A 22,971-nucleotide genomic window follows, 5' to 3' on the forward strand; every position below is an offset into this window, starting at 1 on the left:
GCTGGGAAAGGTGATCAGAGTAAACACTCTGTGGCGTCGGAGCTGGGAATGGAACACTTGGGAACAGACTCTGCCAGCGTGTAGAGCTCTGGATATGTTTGCTTGGAACTAACCTCAATAAACATCACATTGCCGGCACTTCTGCTTTCTGGTCTTCTGCTTTCTGTCTGCGTGACAAGAACCCGGGGAGAGGGTGAAGGGAAAGCGCTCTAACAGTCTCTTCCTCTCCCTGTGCTTCAGTTGCTGAATCTGTAACATGGGAATAAGGACACCGAGCTCCTTTGCACAGCACCTGGAGATCTTCTGATGGAAAACACTGTATAGGAACCAGGTGTTATTACTCTAGGAGACTGGAGCCTAATCAGATGCTGACTTAACAGAGCCCTCTCCCAGAATGGAATGCATTGTCTGATATTGGGCTAATGACAGGGTGGTCATTTTTAGGATGGGTTGGATAACTATTGGCTTGTACTCGTGAGGAATGGGATATGTGGGTGCCCTTCCCACAGCCATTAGAATGAAGGGTTCATGGTAGGACAGTGAATATATTTCCCCAAGTTTTCCAATTTCCTTCAGAACTAGATCCAACGAACAGTAAGAAAAAATTCCTGGTTTTACACTCTGACTGGGTGCTGAACTATGCAGTTGGGTCTAACTCCGTCAGGTTATGACTCAGAGAAAATTGGCCGTTCTAACGGGGAAGCGGTGCAGCTGTCTCTGTCAGTTAGGTTCTCAGTGCATCTGCTTCTGCTGTGAGTGGTGTTGAAATCCCCCTGGCAAGAGAGACACAAAGGAGCTGGTTGTGACTATAGAGAGAGGAACTGGAAGGAGAAATTAGTGCAGGGGAAGAGGAAAGCAGTGTAACAGGTTGTGTCTGTCAGGACTGAGCAGTGGAGCTGGTTGTAACTGTCACAGGTCAGCAATATCTGGTTGTATCTGTGTGTTAATGAAGGGGCTGATTGATACCTGCCTATGGAGGAAGAGGCTGTTGGACCCACCAAGGATAAAGCAGTGCAACTGGTCAGAGCAGCCAGTAGGGAAATGATGCTGCTGCTGGTGGTACTGGTGAAGAAATAGCATTCACCTTGACAGGGCTGTGGGAGGATTCAAATTCGTATCTGTTCACCTGCTGGGGAAGGAGAGCAGCTGGTTCTGTCTGCCAGGATGGAAGCAATGAAGTGAGTCGTACCTTATCAGAGGAAAGCACTGGAGATTGGCGAATACTGGGACACAGACTGTATCTCAGGGTTTGACTGGGGCAGGGTGTGTAACCATAGCAACCAGTGGGTCCTTTCCCATTGTGGTCCTTGCTCGCATGCACAGGGTGAAACTGATCGCCATGGTTGGGGTCAGGAAGGAATTTTCCTCCAGGGCAGATTGGCCAGAGACCCTGGAGGTTTTTCGCCTTCCTCTGGGACATCGAGCAGGGACCAGCCCTTAGGGCCATTTAGAAACAGACAATAAAAAATAACAGAAAGTGAAATCTGTCCCCTTTCATCATTGCCTCTGTGCTTCTTTTTAAAAATAAGCTGTCCTCCCCCCCTCCACACATGACCCTTCCCCATCTCTCTGCACACGGGACCTTCCCTCCACAAGCAGTGTGTCACCCTCCCCCACCCTCTGCAATCATCACAGCTCTCCCCACTTGTTTCCTTTGTTTTCTCTCCCTGTATCTATTCTATTTCCTCTTCCATCCCCCCTTTTCTGGGGCTATTTCCATCAGATCTTGTCTTGTCTTTTGTGTTTTTCTTTTTTTTTTTCTTTTTTTTTTTTGCTGTCTTTTGTTTTCTATCTTTTCTCTCCATTTACTTCCTGCAACGGGGTGGACTGGGCCCAGAGGCCCCCTGCTGGAGGCCTTAGGGTCCTGCCACATCCATCCCAGGAAAGAAGCAGTGGAGCTAAGCCCTCCAAGCAGCCTAGAGAGACTGTGCAGGAAGTGACCAATCAGGAAAAGGCTGCAGAAAGCAGCCAATCAGGGCTCAGGAGGGCCATATAAAAGGAGCTGCAGCGGCTGCATCAGTCAGTTCCTTGTTAGAGCTAGAGGGGCTCTTGGCTGGCCAAAGGGAATAGTAGCACCATGGATAGCTCAGTGCTGGTTAGCAGTGAGGAAGAGCTCCTGGCTGAACCTAGAAGAGCCCTGAGGTAAGGGTGAAGTATTGGTGAAGGCTGGGGCTGTGGGAAAGTGGCCCAGGGAAGTATCTGTGGTGTGTGGAGCTATTCTTAGGATTTCTGGGCTGGGACCTGGAGTAGTGAGTGGGCCTGGGTCCCCTCCCCTCCCATAGGTCACTGGAGAAGTGGGCTTACAGTTGAACTGTCATGCACCCCCAGAAGGGGAACAGAACTGCTAAGAGGCTTAACTGGGGCCAGAAGAGACCCAGTGGGTGAAAATGACTGTCTCCAGGGAGGGAGAACTTCCTGGGGATATGGCCTGATATTATTTGTAAACTGCAGACACACTTGACCAGGGAGTGCTCATGAAAGATAGGTGCCATCCTGTTATACTTTCCTCTTTTCCCTTGCAGTTCTTTGGTTGCCTTGCCTTCTGGCCCAAAGCTTCCCAATCTCCTGCCCTGCTCCCTGGCTGTTTCTAATTGGCTCCAGGTGCTAACAAAGAAGCAAAGTCTGACTCAAATACTATATGAAGGAGTCTTCTAAAAACACCTGTAGTAAAGGGATATTGACAAGCTCCCCCATCAGGTGAAATTCCCCATGGTGCAGAGAGCTGGGCCAAGGCCTGTGCCCCAGGTAAACTTGCAAACCAGGGTTTAACTCCCCAGTGTTCACACACAAGCTCAGAGCTCTGCACTCTACTGTACTGCAGAGAAGTGGCATTTCCCCTGGGTCCACTGTCACCCCCATAAGACCTACTGCAATAAAACACAGCCCCGTCCCTCATACCCACTCAGAGGAAAGCTGGGTGAATGTTCCCAGCTGTGATGGGGAAGGAGCACAGGGTAAAGTTCTAGCCCCACTGAAGTCACTGGGAACTTTGCCAGTGACTCCCATAGTGCTGGGAGTTCACCCATAGCCTTGCTGATCACAGGTCAAACAGAAGCATGGACACTCCTCAGTTCAATGCACCTAGGGGTGTTTGTTGTTAACCAAGAGAAGAACTGTTGTCGGAATGACCTGTAACTGGGCATGCTGGCAAAGTCCAACTGCGGGACTGGATGGGGGGTCAGCCAGGAAGACATGACTGCAGATGTTCAGTGAGAACAGCTGTGGAGGTGGAGAGGGAGGTTGAGTTGGATGCTTATCTAGGGGCAAGGAAGCATGGTGGGAGATAGGTTAGATCATGTCCAAATCCCACTGCCATTTGTCCTGCCTGCTGGGTCATGTTCTCTGCCTGTGCCCATAAAGGTTCACAGGCAGGTGCTACCCATTCTTCTCCTAGTTGTTTGTGTGTCCCCAATTCCCCATTGTCTTCCTGCCCAGATTCTCCCTTCCCTATCACGTTCCCATTGGCTATAAACAAGGCATTCTATAGTCGACAGTGGGCTTGACCTCAATATTGCAGCAGGATCCCTGTGGAGAGTTGGCTGGATGTGACCGAGGGAGCTATCATATGAGTGGAAGGCAGCAAAAAACCCACCAACAACCCCAGCAGCTGTAGAGAATAGACTACCCCTGAACGTGAAAAGTAGGGCATGGTCCTGTGGCTCCAATTAACCACCAATCTTCTCAGAGGCTGCTGGTGGTGGGAGAGGTCTGGGACCTATGTCAGACCCAGCTCACTCCACTGCAGGAAGGAAAAGCCGTGCTAAAGAGCAACAGACTGTACTAAAGACAGCATCAGATGGGTCTGTGGTGAAGTGACCCCTTGGAAAAGAAGCCCCTGAATTTGGGAGAGTTTAGGTACAGGCTGAGGCCTACCTCCATGTAAAGACTTCAAACAGACAGGAAAATAAACTTTGGGTTTCTAGAGCTTGGTGAACTCATGGGGGGAAATGGGACAATAAGTAGGTGTAGATGATAAAATAAATACTATGGCAGTCCTGTTTAGAAGAATTGCTACATTCTCTCTGGCTCCCTTGCCGCCGCCGCCACCACCACCCTGCCCCATAAAGAGATCCTGTGAGGTCAAAGTCACCCTGGCCCACCAGGCAATCACTGGTGATGCTGGGAATTTCCCCCCACCAAAATACTCTGCTGAAAACTAACAGTTTTTGTTCTTGCTCAGATTTCTGTTTGAAACTTTTTTCAATGGACACTGAAAAAGTTTCCATTTTGTCAAACAAGGAATGTTCTGTATGAAATGTTTTGATGGAGAAATGTGATTGACCTTTGTCTTATGTTGCTGAAACGCTACAAGCTGAGGAGCTTGCAGTAGCTATGGTGATGTTTTAACAGTGGATGCCTTTTAATTATGTCCATATGATCAGTACAGCATCCCCTGTGCTGTTTGTTTTTATGCTGTCTCTCAATTTTTAATTGTGCTTGTCCTGCAGAGTTTAGTATTGAAAATGCAAATGAAAATTGGCTGGGGAATCTTCTCACTAGTTCCCATTTGTGAGATAAACACGCTGGTTGGCTGTTCAAATGATCAGCAATGAAATAGTTAACGTAGACATTCTCAAGTTGGTACAGAATTAACACTTCTGTTATGATGCACTGAGCAGCTCACATCTCTGAGCTATTGTTTCTGCCTGCCTGCAGGCTCAGGATGATAGCTCTGCAGTAGGCTAGAACCGTAGGCTGGGATTGTTGGAGGCTCCCAGGAGACCGGTGACCAGATGCCATCGGTGGCACTGTGGTGGTGGCAGTGTGCAGTGCTGTCTGAAGTCACCAACTGGGCCACTCCTAGGGCTGTGGAGCAAAGGACAGGAGGTGGCTGTTCTGCTCAGAGACCTTCTTCCCATTCCCCGTGGTGGCTCTTCCTTTGCTTTGCTGTCACATGCCTGCCCCTGCACATGCCAATGCGGTTTCTGAGTGTAGCCAACCTGGGTTTCTCAGGCTCACCAGTGCTCCTTCTCCCTGGGACCAGAGTGTGTTGCTGTCATTCCAGTGTTGTATCTCCTGTGGTGCAATATTGGGGGACAAGCTGCTGCCATCCCCATATTGAGTCATTATTTCTTGGGACATGGTAGCTCTGGGGCAGGAGGCTCCCCTCTGAACTCCCAGGTCTCAACAGGTGACTGACGTCAGGACAAGAAACACAAGAATCAAGGGAGGCAGGGTATCTAATGGAACGGGATCCTGGAGTCCTAACCTGGCTCTCTGCTAGACTCCCTTTGTGGCTTTGGGCAAGTCACTTCTCCTTTGTCTCAGATTCTCCCATCTGTAAAATGGAGCTAATACTAGTGACCCCTCTGTGCCCCCTTAGTACATGGCTTTCTGCTCCTGTGATAGGGCGTGGGGCTGGTGGGAGTGTTCCTAACAGGGTTCACCTGTGCTGGGACCTGACTGTGCTATGACCCCATTTTCACTTCAAATCCCCTCACGAATGGGCAGGTGGACGGGGGTGGGGCTGCTTTAAAATAGATGGAGACCCTGCTGGGAAGAGCAGTGACCCACCAAGCTGTCTTACGGAGTGGCTGGTCAAGCTGTGATCTCGGCTACATGCCCTGGCACATGAGAGCTGCCCTGGAGAGGGATTTCAAGGCAATTCAGTTTGGGGAGACCCAAAGCAGAAACTTTCAGCTTCCAGGTTTCCCTCAGGGAAGGGTCTTGTCAATTCTTGTGAGCCCCTTCCCCAGCACCTATCCCAGCTATAGTGATCTCAGCTGTACTGGTGCTGTGTCAGGGTCCTTCACTGGAGTTCACTTCCCTCTACTGCAGCTTCAGCCAAGATCCCCCTCAATGCCACCTCTTGCTGGGAAGTCTCCACAGTGCCATCCCTTTGCAAAGTCCTCAGTGGAGAGGATGACAGGACCCCTGCGCGGAGTTCTTGCCACTAGGTAGGAGCCTTGTTCTCCTCTGTCTCCGTTCAGTCCCATTATGTGACCAACTTGGGGCTCGGGTACAGTCCTGGTGAGGACCCAAAACGTCATGGAGGATTTCAGGTAAAGCTTAGGCAATGAGTTCTTTAGCTGTACTTTCCCCTGTTTGCTGACAGAGGGCGGCAGAGTTCCTTCTCTGAGCAGTTTGTCACTGGAGTTCTGGGTAAACAGCTGATGGAGCAGCTGTTGGCTGCTCTTTCTCCTCTTCACCAATAGATGGTGGTAGTGAGCTGCATAACATCTGCATTTCAGGGTGCCGGGCACACACATTGTGGCGCTGGTAGCAGAGCTCACAGCTACCAGCCCATGCAGAGTTCCAGTACCAGGGTGACTGACACTCGTAAAACACAGACAAGGAGGGTGAGGCAGGCAATCTCTTATTGAACCAACTTTTGCTGGTTTTCAAGCTCATAACTGATGCCGCAAGCCCAGGAGGGCCGGGGCTATGGATTGCCAGGCCTGGCAAGCCCTGGCACAGATTAAGCACTGCTCTCAGCGCGGTTTTCCCTGCTCTGTTGCTCTGTGGGGAACTGATAGTATCTGGGTCTCGTAGTAGGAAGCACATAGGAGACTGCTGACACTTACTGATGGTCACCTGGGTTCCGGCTCCTGACACAGACAGGTTCCTTGCTGTGATCCCCACCTCACACACGTAGGTTCCTGTATTAGATGAATTCGCATTCTTCAAAGTGAGAGAGGCAAACCCATTGTCCAAATGCAGGATTGTGATCACATCGCTGTCATTCACCAGCTCTGTCTTTAGTGCCTCCGTCCCATAGTTATACCATCGCACATACATGGTGCTGTTATTGACTGTCTTGAATATACAATTCATGGTAAGTTCTGAGCCTTCGAAATCACTGACACTGGTTGGGGTTTGATTCACCATCAGGTCGGTAATTTCTGCAGAAAGAGAAACACAGATGATGGCACCTTCATTGAGAAATAGTTCAATGTGCCAGCAGACAAGGGCAGATGTACAAAATGAATCTTTCCAGTCCTGCTATTTAGTTTCTCCTGCTTGTTAAGAGTTTAAACGGATGTTTCGTTTGGCCCCATATAGAGCTGTATCGTGCATGTCAAGACTTTTCTGCTCTGTTTAGTGAGCAGGTAACCCCAGAAGCTTCAGTCTAGACAAACCCCCTCCAGCAATGTGACATCTTACCCGAACCTTGTGTATGCCTGACACGCCTGCCAAATTCCTTACATTCAAACCCTTCTTGAGACCTATTTCCCTCCACCAGCCCAATGCAGGGCAAGAGAGAGGGTGGCCAATTCTCCTTTGTTATAGAAAAATGGGATTCCCTGAAGGACGTGGAATGGGCAGTTCTGAGACGTGATGCACTTCTGCTGGCAAGGCAGGGGAGTGAGAATCAGGGTGCAACTGTTATTCAGGGCAGGGCTGTGGTTACAGCATAGCGAGAGAGTGTCAGCAAGTCTTTAGCGATGGTTTTACTGGTGGAAACTTCAGCAGCTCCAGGGCCAGGCGGCAGCTGAGCAGGGGTTTTGAGGATCTCCATGGCCCCCAGATGTTGGATTTAAGGGCCTAAAGCCCTGTGTGGATTTAGTCCTTTAATCTTTCTGTCTCACTTCCCAATCTACTGTTAGTACATCTGCCCGTTCTCCCCCTTTTGTCTGTCTTGTCTCTTTAGAGTGTAAATTCTTTGGCTCAGGGGCTCTCACACCATGTCCATCTACAGTAGAGCTGATTGCAAATGTTCTGGCAAAACTTAGCTTAGACTGAAAATGCCAATGCACTGAAGAGAACTGATTCGCCAAATTTATTACAGATTTGACTCCACTTTCATCAAAACACACACTGGTTTCTGTTGGTGTTCCAAGAGCCACAGGGTTCAAAAAAGAACTAGATAAGTGCTTGGAGGATGGTCCATCAATGGCTATTAGCCAGGATGGGCGGGGATGGGGATGCCAGAGGCTGGGAATGAGCTACAGGGGATGGATCACTGGATGATTCCTGTTCTGTTCATTCCCTCTGGGGCACCTGGCACTGGCCACTGTCAGAATACAGGATACTGGGCTAGATGGACCTTTGGTCTGACCCAGTCTGGCCGTTCTTATATTCTTCTGTCCCACGAGCCCCAGCTCAGGGAGTCGGGAGTCGAGTCTCGGGGCGAGTGGGCTCCCCACGCTGTGGCAGAGCCAGGTCTCTAGGGGCTCTTGTTGTCTGCTAGGCTCCCTGCTCAAGCCAGGGCTCTTGGCACTTCCAGTGTCCCTGTCATGGAGCTGGAAGCCTGGAAATTCCAGGACCAGCTCCCCAGGGTGCAGCTCTGGGGTCGCTCCGCCATGCAGACTGCCCCGGGCTGGAGATCCCAGGGCCTCTAGAGTCCTGGGCCAGTGACTCCCCAGGCTGCTCTACTTGTAACTGGCCTCTGGGACTCTGGAAGTCCTCGGGTCCCTGGCCCGGGTGCAGTCCTGATCCGTCTTGGTTTGGAATGAAGCCAATTCTGAAACAATGAAACTTCTCACAAACTGAAATCGCTCTAGTGTACAGGGCCTAGCACAGTCAGCCCCACATGTTGGTTGAGGCCTCTAAGCACTATTGCAAAGCAAACATTCAATAACAACCTATTACTGAGCATACAACTTTATCCTGACTCTGCTCGGCCCTTTGTGGGTTTGGGTTGGACTCTTCGGGGGCTAAACTAGAGAGATGCCCATGTTTTGTTACTTCTGTAAGTCAAGCACATTGCATGCACCAGGGACTCTTTGCATCCCTCTGTCCCCCACAAGGTCCCTGGGTGCCACCCTCCCACCCCTCTCTATTTCAGGGACTCCCTAGCCCCCACCCTTTTGCCAGGAGCTCTGTGTCTCCCCCATTTCTTCCACCCCCCACATGCCACAGTCCCCAATTCTGCCCCAAGCCAGGAGCATTCTGTGCCCTAATTCTCTCCCTTTCCACCATTCCAGGGTCCCCCATTCTCCCTGCATGCTTGGGGCTTTGGCTGTATCCTCATTCCAGCATTATCCCCAGACCAGGTCCCCCAACCTCCCCATGTCAGGGGCTCTGTCTGACTTCCCCTCCTCCTTTCCCCCATTGTTATTATTTCTCCTCTTCCTGCCCGGGACATAAATCATCCAGTGTCAGCATGTTACACTCTACTGGGGGAAGGAGCAGAGATGAGATGGGAATGTTTTTCTACTGGGAAGTGTTAATTGGTGCCACAAACTGGTTCTTTGATTTAGACCACATGTGTCAAACTCAAGGCCCGCGGGCCACATCCGGCCCGCCATACAATTATATCCGGCCCGCGAAATCGTTTTATATATCTGTTTTTAATGGCCCTGTGATATGACGCCCCAATAACACACACTACAAATCCCATGATGCAGTGCAATTGCCGCCAACGGCAAGCCGCGGTTCAAGTTCGCGGTCTGTTGATGTATACAACGCTAATCTCAAATCAAAGCTAGACCCCAACAATGGCCAAGAGAAAAATTGATTCTGAAAACCGAGGCTTTCAAAGCCGGTGGGAGAATGAGTATATGTTTACTGAAATTGCAGGTAAACCAGTGTGTCTCCTTTGCGGGAGTAATATCGCTGTAATGAAGGAGTATAACCTAAGACGGCACTACGAGACGAAACATGAGAACAAATTCAAAAACCTGAGCGCAGGACAGAAGCTACAAAAGGTAGAGGAGTTGAAGAAGAATTTGACATCCCAGCAGACGTTTTTCACCAAAGCAAAATCACAAAGTGAAGCTGCTGTGAAAGCAAGTTTCATTGTGGCCGAAGAGATCGCCAAATCAGGACGGCCGTTTACCGAGGGGGAATTCGTAAAGAATTGTATGATGAAAGTGTGCGACGTCCTTTGTCCAGATAAAACGCGAGCGTTTGCAAATGTAAGCCTCAGCAGAAACACTGTTGCTAATCGGGTTTGTGAGATGGCGACTGATTTGAAAACACAGTTGATTGAAAGAGCAAAAGATTTTGTTGCATACTCCCTTGCCGTGGATGAAACTACTGACGCGACTGACACTGCACAGCTGGCGATATTTATCCGTGGTGTGGATTCCAATTTGTGCGTAACAGAGGAAATACTGGACATTAAATCGATGCACGGGACAACGAAAGGAGAAGACATCTTTGGAAATGTATTTCAAAGTGTAACCGACATGAAACTGCCGTGGGAAAAACTCGTTGGACTTACAACAGATGGCGCACCTGCTATGTGTGGTGAAAAAAATGGACTGGTGGGAAGGATGCGCTCAAAGATGCGGGAGGAGAACTGTGCCGGTGAGTTGACAGTGTATCACTGCATCATACACCAGGAATCGCTGAGTGCTAAAGTCCTAAAAATGGATCATGTGATGAACACTGTAACACAAACCGTCAACTTTATCAGAGCCCACGGTTTAAATCACCGCCAATTCCAGTCTTTTCTGCGGGAAATAGATAGCGAGTTTGGCGATATGCCATATCATACGGAGGTCCGGTGGCTAAGTCGGGGAAAAGTTCTCAAAAGACACTTTGAGCTGCGAGAGGAAATCTGCCAGTTCATGGACAGTAAGGGGAAAGACTGCACAGTTCTGCGGGATGAAAAGTGGAAATGTGAGTTGGCGTTCCTGGCTGACATAACGTCGCATCTTAGCGCTTTAAACCTTCAACTCCAGGGACGGGAGCACATAATAACCGATATGCATGATGCAGTGAAGGCATTTCAAGTGAAGCTGCGCTTATGGGAGACACAAATGCACCAATGCAACTTGTCTCACTTTCCCTGTTGCCAAGTAATACGGAACCAAGAAAGTGCCACAGTTTTCCCAAATGCCACCTTTGCTGAAAAACTCAGCGCGCTGCGCACTGAGTTCGCACGGCGCTTCAGTGACTTTGAGGCACAGAAAAGTAACTTCGAGCTGCTTCGCAACCCATTTGCAGTCGATGTGGAAACCGCACCTGTAGAAATGCAGATGGAGCTGATAGAACTGCAATGTAACGGGACACTGAAGGCAAAGTACGACACTGCGGGGCCAGCACAGTTCACTCGCTTCATTCCTGAAGCGATGCCGCAGCTCCGCCAACATGCGGCTCGAATCCTGTCCATGTTTGGCAGCACATATCTGTGCGAGCAGCTGTTCTCTGTGATGAAAATTAACAAAACGTCACACAGGAGTCGCCTCACTGATGAACACCTGCAATCGATCCTGAGAATCTTCACAACACAGAACCTAACCCCAAACATAAACGAACTTGTTGCAAAGAAAAGACTCCAAGTATCAGGCTCTGACTAAATAGGACAAGAAAATGGAATGTTATGATTTGTTATGATTATACTTTTGCTTTACATTCAATTTTTTATTTATATTTTCAGATTTTTTAATATTCCAGCATGTACAGATTTTGAATGTATTGTATTGACAGGATATTTTTTTATGAAGAGCAAAATATTTTAAGTTGAAATGTATTTATTTTGGAATGATATCCTGTATTTTGGTTCATATTAATGGTTAAAAAACAAAAATATTTAGTCTGTTAAATAAATGGTTATACTGTTCGGCCCGCGAGTTTTGAGTTTTGGCCCCCTGTGCAATTGAGTTTGACACCCCTGATTTAGACAGTTACAGAGGTGGCTTTGCTCCAAGGTGTTATTCTGCTAAACAGAGCAGGCACTCCACGTGTCCCCCACTTTTCCCTCTTTGGGTTTTCTGATTTCCCCAATATCAACAGAGTTCTGCCCAGTGATGCCTTCAATACTCCCTGAAATGTTGGAATTGATGGGCTGCGGTGTTTCAAGTTATTGTGTCACAGACCAAGAGAAATGCCATCACGTTGAGTGCACTGTAGCTGTGTCAGTCCCAGGATATTAGAGAGACAAGGTGGGTGAGGGAATAGCTATTATTGGACCAACTTCTGTTGGTGAGAGAGACGAGCTTTCGCTCCATCAAGCTCTTCCTCGGGTCTGGGAGACGTACTCCCAGAACCGCAGCAAAATGCAACGCTTAAACTCCCACACAGATTTCCATCACAACTTCAACAACCACCACCCATCCAGCCATTAAACTCTCTGGGGAACACTCCCACACTAGCATCAACTTCCTGGACACCACCATCAGCTTCAACAACGGAACCCTACAGCCAACCCAAGACAAGAAACCCACAGAGCTGGGAGGCTGCTGCAGACCCTGAGGGAGCAGAGGTCTGTCCAGGACTGCCAGGGCCATTTACAGACCCGAGCACAGAGGAGCTGCAAGTCCTGACAGAGGCCTTCTTCCCCAACGACCCTCTACAGAGCCAGGTATGCCCTCAGGGGGAGTTGGGACCCTCCAGAAAGTAAATGCAGTGACTGTAGCAGGCCCTGCAGCGGGGCTCCCTCCCCTAGTGCCCCTGTTCGACTGCCCTTACCGTGTTCACACTCAGGCCCGTAGAAACCAGGGTAGCAATCACAGGTGTAGTTCCCGATGGTCTCCAGGCACTCGCCACGCTGGCTGCAGGAGGAACGCTGGCAAGACGCTGCAGAGATACAGCTGGGTTAGGATCCACCCTAACAACTCCTTAGAGCCCAGTCAGACCCCGCGCCACTGCCTGGATCCTGCACTCCATCCCTGCTGCATTTCTTCACTGCGGGATTCTGTCAGAGCCTGTTAAAGTCATGGGTTAAAAACCTGCTTTCAAAGGCCTTGGCTCCGGCCCTGCAAGAGCACTCGGGGCCTAGATAACATCCTGTAGGGTTACCATATTTCCACAAACAAAAAAGAGGACACTTGGGGGGGGGGGGGGGAGCCCCGCCCCATCCACTCCCTCCCACTTCCCACCCCCTGACTGCTCCCCTCAGAACCCCAACCCCCCCCTGCTTCTTGTCCCCTGAGTGCCCCCTGCTGAGAACCCCCTACCCTAACTGCCCCCCCAGGACCCTACCTGTCCCCTGACTGCCCTGACCCTTATCCACTCGTATGGGTGGCAGGGTTGTAGAAATTTTGGTGGTGCCCAGAACCCCCCACCCCACCTGCCTAAGGCTTTGGGAGGGGGGTTGGGAGGGGGGAGGAGGTCTGGGGTGCAGGTCCTGGGCTGGGGATTAGGGTGCAGGAGGGGTGCAGGTTCTGGGATAGAGTTTGGGTGCTGGGTGCAGGCTCTGGGCTGGGGCAGGGGGTGGGTGTGCAAGAGGGGGTGAGGGGTGCAGGCTCTGGGATGGAGTTTGGGGGTGAGAGGCAGTACAAAGGGAGGGGGTGCAGGCTTTGGGAGGAAGTTTGAGGGCAGGAGGGGGTGTGTGGGAAGGAGGCAGGGGGATTGGGAGGGAGTTTGGGGATAGGAGGGGATGCAGGGGTGAGGGCTGTGGATCTGGGGATGAGGGGTTCATGATGCAGGAGGGGGCTCAGGGATGGAGCAGAGGATTAGGGTGTGTGGGGATGAGGGCTGGGGCTGGGGGGTTTGGAGTGTTGGAGGGGGGGATGCACAGAGGCGGGACGGCAGGTGGAGGCTGGGGACCCATCCAACACTCCCCTGCTCCCTGACTGCCCCCCCCAACTCCTCTTACCATTCTGGCTCCACGTGGGTCGGTTTGTGTGTTACATAGGACTACAGAGAGAGGGAGGGGGGAGCAGGGGAGGGCTCTGGCTGCTGGAGGCCAATGGGAGTGGGTCAATCGGCCTAGCCGCCCAATCAGCAGCCACACTCTGCATGGGAGGGAGGGAGGCGAGGGAGAAAACCTCCCCGGACATTTTAACCTTGTTACCAATTCCTCCCGGACGGCTATTTAGAGACTCAAAAGCCGGACATGTCCGGGGAAATACGGACGGATGATAACCCTACCATCCTGGGCACCCAAGCTTTGCCCAGCCAGGTGGCGCTGGCACCTTGCCAGAAGCTTGGAGGCAGTGGCTGCTTTGCACAGATGGTCACACTGCTCCTGGACCCAGAGGCGCTGCCTGTGGACAGCGCTGACCTGGACGGGTAGGCTGCCCTCTGGATTGAGATGGAGCGTTGCATGCTGGGCCTGCAGGGGACACACCCAGGCATTGATCAGAGGGCAGCGTGTGCCACGTTTGGCTATCAGGCTGTGCTTTGACCTTCCTGCCCCCCTCCCCCCGCACTGATTGCACTCCGAAGAGGGTAGTAACTCTTTGGCAAGGAGACTCCACTGCATCTCCCCAGGGCTCAGAACAGGTGCTCCTGGAACCAAGCGCCTGGCATGTCAATTTACAACGGGACTTTGTGATGAGACGACTGTAGGGATCAAAGCAAGACTCATTGAGAGCCCAGGCTCAGCTCCCGTCTGCGTGGCCCATTTGTGAGGGAGAACGTGGAAGGCAGGACTTTAACTCCCCAGCCAAAGGAACCAGCGAGGCACTGAGAGCAGTGAGTGCTCCCAGGCACAGGTGTTACACATAGCAGCTAACATGCAAAGCGGGTGCAGGCCTGTGCTGCCGGCCACGGGACAATATCACTAACGCCTCACACCAGCTACCACTAACCAGGCCCTTGGTGGCTGTCTCCTTAGAGAAGTCAGGACTCGGTGGGCCGTGGAGACCGACTGACCCTGCACATGAGGGTTGAGGCACTCTAGCTGGGTGGGTGGGTGGGTGAAGTTCCTCTGCCCAGACAGTACCTCTTTGTAACCGTGTGTCTGGCCCTTTAAGGGCTAGAGGCCTGGGGCCAGCCAACCCTAGTTACCAGGTAGGCACAGCTGAGCAGGGGTCAGCTGATGTCCCTGGACAAGTGGTAGGAAGCTTCAGGGAAGGGGGATGCTCAGGGAGAGACAAGCCAGGAGGCTTCTGCAGGAAACCCTTCACTGGGGGCAGGGTTTGGGCCTGGAAGGAAGCCCGAGCCAGAGGGCTGAAGAAGGCTGAGAGCCAGGGAGAACAGACTCCAGGCAGTAGGGAAAGACTCCCGCCAGGCGAGGCGAGAGTGGCTTGCGGAGCAACCTCAGACCACGAGGGGGCATGGGAGGCGGGCGGCCCACTGACACTCTTCTATGGACAATTAGGCACTTACTTCTCCAGAGCTGTCAATCCAGCAACTCTCCCCAGCCCTACACGTGTTAGACAGACCCACACTTCCAGAGAGAATGGCAGTGGTGGGGTGGTTACCTTGGTAACACAGCGCCCTCTTTTTCTTTTGGCAGTTCTCATCGTTCCATCTTCCAGCATCACGATCCCTCTTAATGTAAATCTCCACACAGTCTTGGTTCCTCCCTTTATTGTTGGGTTCCTTGTTAGCCCAGTTCTCAGCCTCCTTCGTCAGGGCCTTGTTGGTACCAACCCACGTCCAGACATTGTTTATTTTTCGTAGCCCAATCCAGTAGTATGCTCTATGGTGGGGTAAGACATTGTTGAGATAAGCAATTTCCCCCTGGTTCTGGATTGCTACGAGGTCAGTGTAGAATGACCTGCAAAAGTCTCTGGCCAGCTCCCAGGAGTAATCAGATTTGTTACCATAATGGTAGGTCCAGGCTCCCACTTCCACCTGAGTCACTAGCACTGTTGGAAAGAGTAAAAACAGGCAAAGTTGTGTTACAGTCAGTGACAGAGCTATGAGTTGACTATCGATGGGTGACACCAGACTATATCTTATATCACACACAAAGGAACTGCATTAAAAGAACATTATTTAGGTTGCAAAGTCAAGCGCTCAAACGTTAGGAAATGCCACTATTAAGGTTGCCCATGTAACTGAGTTCAGCCCCCTTGTGCGCATGCACGATAGTATAGTCTTGAATGGCATGATAATGTACTATTTTTCTATAGGTCCTCACTGCTTCACTCGGTGCAGAGGATGGACGGTGCTCACTGAATGAGGAGCTATTCAATAGTGTGTTTTCTCCTCACTGGTCAATGTGTGACCACCCCTCCCCCCTCCCCCGCCCCAGCCTTATTTACTGCACACTATACAAACCCTGCTCTGAAGACAGAATTATTCATTTCCCCAAAGGCTTTTCTATAGCGCTCATCATTCCAGTATCTGAGTGCTTCACAGACATGAATGAGTTTATACTCACAACAGCCCTGGGAGATGAGAGGGCGGTATTAGCCCCATTTCACAGATGGGAACAGAGGCATAGAGGCACTGGTTCTCAAAGGTATTTAGGCACTTAACAGCCATTGACTTTATTGCAAGTTATGTGCCTAAATACCTTTGAGGAGCTGGACCAGAGAGATTAAGGCCGGAAGTAATTTTGGGTGTCCCATTTGAGTAGAGCCCTGCGCGGATACATAATTATCTCCACAGATGCGGATATCCATGGATCTAAAGCAGATACCACAGACATGCAGGGCTCTAGTGACAACGAGGGAGACAGGCGCACATGCTCCCGGTCAGGAGACACCGCTTGCACACACTAGTGTGACCAGAGACAGCTGCCAGTCAGTCTAGTGCCCGCCCCGCTGGCAGGGCTGGTGGAGGTACAGCCATGCCGGAGGAGCTGCCTGGGCTGGGTTCTGGCTCCTGCGACGACAGCCCGACATGCTGCTTCTTTCGCCGCTGCGGTTCCTGGCCCAGTCGTTGGCCATGGCCCTGTGGGTCTCACTCGCTGTCACTAGAGCCCTGCGAATCCGTGGAGATCCACTTTATAGCCACAGATATCCGCACCCGCGGATATACATTGTGTATCTGCATTTGAGACCCCGAGGACCGGATTTTCTGGAGTATTTAGCATTCTAAAGCACTATGTTCAGAGCACTGTTCCCATTGACTTCAGTTGCAGCTGTGAGTGCTCAGCACTTCTGCAAATCAGACCCCAGGGTCTCCATTTGAGCACCCAGAAAGTGAGGAACACACATTCAGTGGCCACCCGGGAAAAGTTTGGTTTAAGTGACTTGCCCAGCATCACATGGCAACTCTGGGGCAGAGGCAGGGATAGAATCCAATTCTCCAGGGCGGCAGTCAACAGCCTTACCCTTGAAACCATCCTTTCTCTTCTTGCACCCCCCACCTCATTCATCACACCTTCCAGCTCCTGCAACAGATGGGGTAGGGCTCCTACAGACAACAGCTTTTCTCACTGTACAACCTGCGTTCATTCCCTAGCGTAGGTCCATCCTGTGCACTCAGCGAGGCAAGGGTTCTGGCATTTCCTAGGGTATCAGTGCTTGACTTTGAAATGTTTTTTTTTTTCATAGATTATAGGACTGGAAGGGACCTCGAGAGGTCATAGAGTCCAGTCCCCTGCCCGCATGGCAGGACCAAATACTGTCTAGACCATCCCTGATAGACATTTATCTAACCTACTCTTAAATATCTCCAGAGACGGAGATTCCACAACCTCCCTAGGCAATTTGTTCCAGTGTTTAACCACCCTGACAGTTGGGAACTTTTTCCTAATGTCCAACCTAGACCTCCCTTGCTGCAGTTTAAACCCTTTGTTTCTGGTTCTATCCTTAGAGGCTAAGGTGAACAAGTTCTCTCCCTCCTCCTTATGACACCCTTTTAGATACCTGAAAACTGCTATCATGTCCCCTCTCAGTCTTCTCTTTTCCAAACTAAACAAACCCAGTTCTTTCAGCCTTCCTTCATAGGTCATGTTCTCAAGACCTTTAATCATTCTTGTTGCTCTTCTTTGGACCCTTTCCAATTTCTCCACATCTTTTTTAAAATGCGGCGCCCAGAACTGGACACAATACTCCAGCTGAGGCCTAACCAGAGCAGAGTAGAGCAGAAGAATGACTTCTCGTGTCTTGCTCACAACACACCTGTTAATGCATCCCAGAATCATGTTTGCTTTTTTTGCAACAGCATCACACTGACTCATATTTAGCTTGTGGTCCACTATAACCCCTAGATCCCTTTCTGCTGTACTCCTTCCTAGACAGTCTTTTCCCATTCTGTATGTGTGAAATTGATTTTTCCTTCCTAAGTGGAGCACTTTGCATTTGTCTTTGTTAAACTTCATCCTGTTTAACTCAGACCATTTCTCCAATTTGTCCAGATCATTTTGAATTATGACCCTGTCCTCCAAAGTACTTGCAATCCCTCCCAGTTTGGTATCATCCGCAAACTTAATAAGCGTACTTTCTATGCCAATATCTAAGTCGTTGATGAAGATATTGAACAGAGCCGGTCCCAAAACAGACCCCTGCGGTACCCCACTCGTTACGCCTTTCCAGCAGGATTGGGAACCATTAATAACAACTCTCTGAGTATGGTTATCCAGCCAGTTATGCACCCACCTTATAGTAGCCCCATCTAATTTGTATTTGCCTAGTTTATCGATAAGAATATCATGCGAGACCGTATCAAATGCCTTACTAAAGTCTAGGTATACCACATCCACCGCTTCACCCTTATCCACAAGGCTCGTTATCCTATCAAAGAAAGCTATCAGATTGGTTTGACATGATTTGTTCTTCACAAATCCATGCTGGCTGTTCCCTATCACCTTACCACCTTCCAAGTGTTTGCAGATGATTTCCTTAATTACTTGCTCCATTATCTTCCCTGGCACAGAAGTTAAACTAACTGGTCTGTAGTTACCTGGGTTGTTTTTATTTCCCTTTTTATAGATGGGCACTATATTTGCCCTTTTCCAGTCTTCTGGAATCTCTCCCGTCTCCCATGACTTTCCAAAGATAATAGCTAGAGGCTCAGATACCTCCTCTATTAGCTCCTTGAGTATTCTCAGATGCATTTCATCAGGCCCGGGTGACTTGCAGGCATCTAACTTTTCTAAGTGATTTTTAACTTGTTCTTTTTTTATTTTATCCGCTAAACCTACCCCCTTCCCATTAGCATTCACTATGTTAGGCATTCCTTCAGACTTCTCGGTGAAGACCGAAACAAAGAAGTCATTAAGCATCTCTGCCATTTCCAAGTTTCCTGTTACTGTTTCTCCCTCTTCACTAAGCAGTGGGCCTACCCTGTCTTTGGTCTTCCTCTTGCTTCTAATGTATTGATAAAAAGTCTTCTTGTTTCCTTTTATTCCCGTAGCTAGTTTGAGCTCATTTTGTGCCTTTGCCTTTCTAATCTTGCCCCTGCATTCCTGTGTTGTTTGCCTATATTCATCCTTTGTAATCTGTCCTAGTTTCCATTTTTTATATGACTCCTTTTTATTTTTTAGATCGTGCAAGATCTCGTGGTTAAGCCAAGGTGGTCTTTTGCCACATTTTCTATCTTTCCTAACCAGCGGAATAGCTTGCTTTTGGGCCCTTAATAGTGTCCCTTTGAAAAACTGCCAACTCTCCTCAGTTGTTTTTCCCCTCAGTCTTGATTCCCATGGGACCTTACCTATCAGCTTTCTGAGCTTCCCAAAATCTGCCTTCCTGAAATCCATTGTCTCTATTTTGCTGTTCTCCCTTCTACCCTTCCTTAGAATTGCAAACTCTATGATTTCATGATCACTTTCACCCAGGCTGCCTTCTACTTTCACATTCTCAACGAGTTCCTCCCTATTTGTTAAAATCAAGTCTAGAACAGCTTCCCCCCTAGTAGCTTTTTCAACCTTCTGAAATAAAAAGTTGTCTCCAATGCAGTCCAAGAATTTGTTGGATAGTCTGTGCCCCGCTGTGTTATTTTCCCAACATATATCCGGATAGTTGAAGTCCCCCATCACCACCATATCTTGGGCTTTGGATGATTTTGTTAGTTGCTTGAAATAAGCCTCATCCACCTCTTCCACCTGGTTAGGTGGCCTGTAGTAGACTCCTAGCATGACATCTCCCTTGTTTTTTGCCCCTTTAAGCCTAACCCAGAGACTCTCAACACTTCCATCTCCTATGTCCATCTCTACCTCAGTCCAAGTGTGTACATTTTTAATATATAAGGCAACACCTCCTCCCTTTTTCCCCTGTCTATCCTTCCTGAGCAAGCTGTACCCATCCACACCAACATTCCAATCATGTGTATTATCCCACCAAGTTTCTGTGATGCCAACAATGTCATAGTTGTATTTATTTATTAGCACTTCCAGTTCTTCCTGCTTATTCCCCATACTTCTCGCATTTGTATATAGGCATCTAAGATACTGGTTTGATCTTTCCTCCCAGTTTTGTCCTGACTCTCCTTTCTCTCTGCCAATATAGCCCACACTCCCTCTTGTTTCCAACCCATCTCCCCGGTCTCCATGTTCCCCACTTACCTGTGGGCTTTGCTCACCTGTCCCTGTCGAACCTAGTTTAAAGCCCTCCTCACTAGGTTAGCCAGTCTGTGTCCGAATAGGGTCTTTCCTCTCCTCGAAAGGTGAACGCCATCTCTGCCTAGCAGTCCTTCCTCGAATAGCATCCCGTGGTCTAGGAAGCCAAAGCCCTCCTGGCGACACCATCTTCGCAGCCAGGCATTCACCTCCATGATGCATCTGTCTCTGCCCGGGCCCCTACCTTTGACAGGAAGAATTGAAGAGAATACCACCTGCGCTCCAAACTCCTTCAACCGTACCCCCAGAGCCCTGTAGTCACTCTTGATCCGCTCAGTGTCACACCGCGCAGTATCATTTGTGCCCACATGGATGAGTAGCATGGGGTAGTAGTCAGAGGGCTGGATAATCCTCGACAAAGCCTCCGTAACGTCTCTGATACGGGCCCCCGGCAGGCAGCATACCTCCCGAGATGAAATGTCAGGGCGACAGATGGGTGCCTCCGTCCCCCTCAGCAGAGAGTCTCCGACCACCACTACCCTACGTTTCCTATTCGCAGTGGTGGCAGCAGACTCTCCAGCCTTAGGGGTACGAGGCTTCTCCTCCTTTACTGTAGGGAGTGATTCCTTCTTTCCTGTATCAAGAAGAGCATAACGGTTACCTATAACCACGGCAGGAGGGTTCGGAGCAAGGGTGGAGCACTGCCTGCTGCCAGAAGTAACCAGCTGCCAGTGTCCACCCTGAGCCATCTCCTCCTCCACCAGTGGTGTATCAGCAGTCCTGTGTACTGGGACAGCTACCTCAGCTGTCTCCACATGGACACTGTCGAGGAATTGCTCGTGGATACGGATGCTCCTCAACCTAGCCACCTCCTCCTGTAGCTCTCCCACCTGCTGCCTGAGAGATTCCACCAGCAGGCACCTCTCACATTGGATGGTCCCCCCAGCCTGGATATCAGTAAGTGGAAATTGCAAGTTACAGTCTTTGCAAAACCACACCAGGATCTGGGTAGAGGCATCCATGCTTAGGCACTCTGTCTGGCTACAGGCACAGGTGGAGGAGACAGTAGCAGTGCTGGCACAGGTGTTGCGGGTCTTCCTAACCATCGTAAGCCTCCCTCTGTCAAACTCCCGTCTGCAGCCCCCTGTCAGCTGAAAGGGTTGTTTAAGCAAAAAGTTATGAATGTAGTTGCTTTATAGGTATTAAGGGGAATCAAGAGAAAACAGATGGAACTGGCAAGGGACCCTCGCCCCCTTCCTGCTCCCCTTCCAAACTCCCTTCCGAAACTCCCTGTTAACAGCCCCTGTTCGCAAAGCTCCCTGGTCGCTTGTGCGCTGCTTTATAAAGCCCTGGCCTGTATGAATGTTAACAATGTTCTTTTAAAGTAGGTTTTTCTGTTGTGTGTGTGTGTGTGTGTGTGTGTGTGTGTCTATAACTTCCTACGGTTTTTAAAAAGCAAACTGTAAAAAACAGAAGATCCATCACGTGGCATCATAGTGACACCGATATGGATCAGCAGCAGGGTTAAAATCCTGAGATCCCGTGCACAGACCTCGGCCACTTGAGCGAATGGAGGAGCCAATAGCAGTAGCAGGTTGTCATACTCCCTATGGGCCAGCACTAGAGGGAGATGAGACACACATTTTGCCAGGGGATTTCACAGCTATTTGCTGACAGCAGAGACCTCAGGAATTGTGGGTTCCATTCCAGGCTGTAGCAGAGGTGGCAGATGAAATGCCTAAAGAACACCTGAACGACTACGAACCTTTTAAACAAAAGGCCAGAATTAGAATGGGGCTAACACCTGAGCATGCCCGTCAGCGGTTCAGAGCCCTAAGGCGGAAACCAGACGTGGCATTGTCCCGACACGCCTACCACATTGTAAAAAATTAATTAGCCTCTTAGAATTGGTAGGGCAACTCCCACCTTTTCATGTTCTCTGTATGTATATATATCTTCTTACTATATGTTCCATTCTATGCATCTGATGAAGTGGGCTGTAGCCCACAATAGCTTATGCTCAAATAAATTTGTTAATCTCTAAGGTGCCACAAGTACTCCTGTTCTTTTTGCGAATACAGAATAACATGGCTGCTACTCTGAAACCTGTCACTACGTGAGAAACAGGGGAGCTGGAGTCCGAAGGCCCTGGCCTGCAGTAATAGTCACGTGGCCTGACCTTGGAAGTCTGGCACACTAAAGGGGTTACTCCCAGGGCCTGGTTTAAAGGCTGGGGCATGGCCCAGACTCTCTAATCCACGACAGGTGCCAACCCCCTGCACTCTGTCTGCACCAAAACTCGCACTGCTGCTGGTGCCGGTGCTGGAAATGGGGTTGGGACTTTCTCAATGCAGTCAGCAGGCCCAGGGAAGCACTTGCAGAGGGGAGGGCTAGCCTGGACCATGCCTGTACGGAGGAGTTCATCGGCCCCTGGCCTGGCTGGGGAACTGTGAGCTGTCTTGGGAAGCCGTGCAGGCCCGTGTGAAGGCCTCTCCATTGTAACTAGGGTGGAAGCGCCTGGCTCCCTCAGCCTCAGGGGGCCGTGTTTCTCAGGTAATTGCTAGGGACTCTACTGCTTTCTGGGATACACGAGGGGCCAAAAGCCAAGAGAAGAGATTAGGAGGAATAGGATTTAGGTCCCTAAATAATCACCCCCAGGTGGGAATGTGGCCCAAATGAAACGGTTTCAATGGGCCTGGCAGTGAAATGTCCCTGAGCAGACCAGGAGTGACTGATGTTGCCACAACAATGCCACTCCCCTTCCAGGGCTTTCCCAGGATACGTCTGTGAATTCTCCCCTGGCAGGGGCAGCGGCAGGCCATCAAAGAGCTGCAGGAAGGCTTACCCCAGCGAATGGCAGCAAAGCACAGGAGTCGGGTGACAGTCCAGCCACATCCCCAAGCCCTTGGACTGGAGCAGAGTCCTCCGGCGCTGCCCTGGGGGTCAGAAAACCATGTCCATAAACCCCTCTGTGCTTCACAGCAGGCAGGTCCAGGCATATTTACACACTGAGCTGA

General features: G+C 50.2%; 1 protein-coding gene across 1 annotated transcript in view; it reads right to left on the reverse strand.

Moving 5' to 3' along the window:
* Positions 1 to 1,979: 1,979 nt before the first annotated feature.
* The window catches only part of LOC135975580 (E-selectin-like), a 30,763-nt gene continuing 9,771 nt past the window's right edge, over positions 1,980 to 22,971 (reverse strand). Inside the window, exons 2-5 of the mRNA XM_065566904.1 lie at positions 22,800 to 22,890; positions 14,982 to 15,371; positions 12,301 to 12,408; positions 1,980 to 6,842 (exon numbers count right to left, since the gene is read on the reverse strand). Coding sequence (XP_065422976.1) covers positions 6,088 to 6,842; positions 12,301 to 12,408; positions 14,982 to 15,371; positions 22,800 to 22,890 — 1,344 coding nt within the window. The 3' untranslated portion in view covers positions 1,980 to 6,087. The remainder of the gene's footprint in view (positions 6,843 to 12,300; positions 12,409 to 14,981; positions 15,372 to 22,799; positions 22,891 to 22,971) is intronic.

Source organism: Chrysemys picta, chromosome 14 (genome assembly GCF_011386835.1).
Source record: "Chrysemys picta bellii isolate R12L10 chromosome 14, ASM1138683v2, whole genome shotgun sequence".
NCBI classification, from domain to species: domain Eukaryota; kingdom Metazoa; phylum Chordata; order Testudines; family Emydidae; genus Chrysemys; species Chrysemys picta.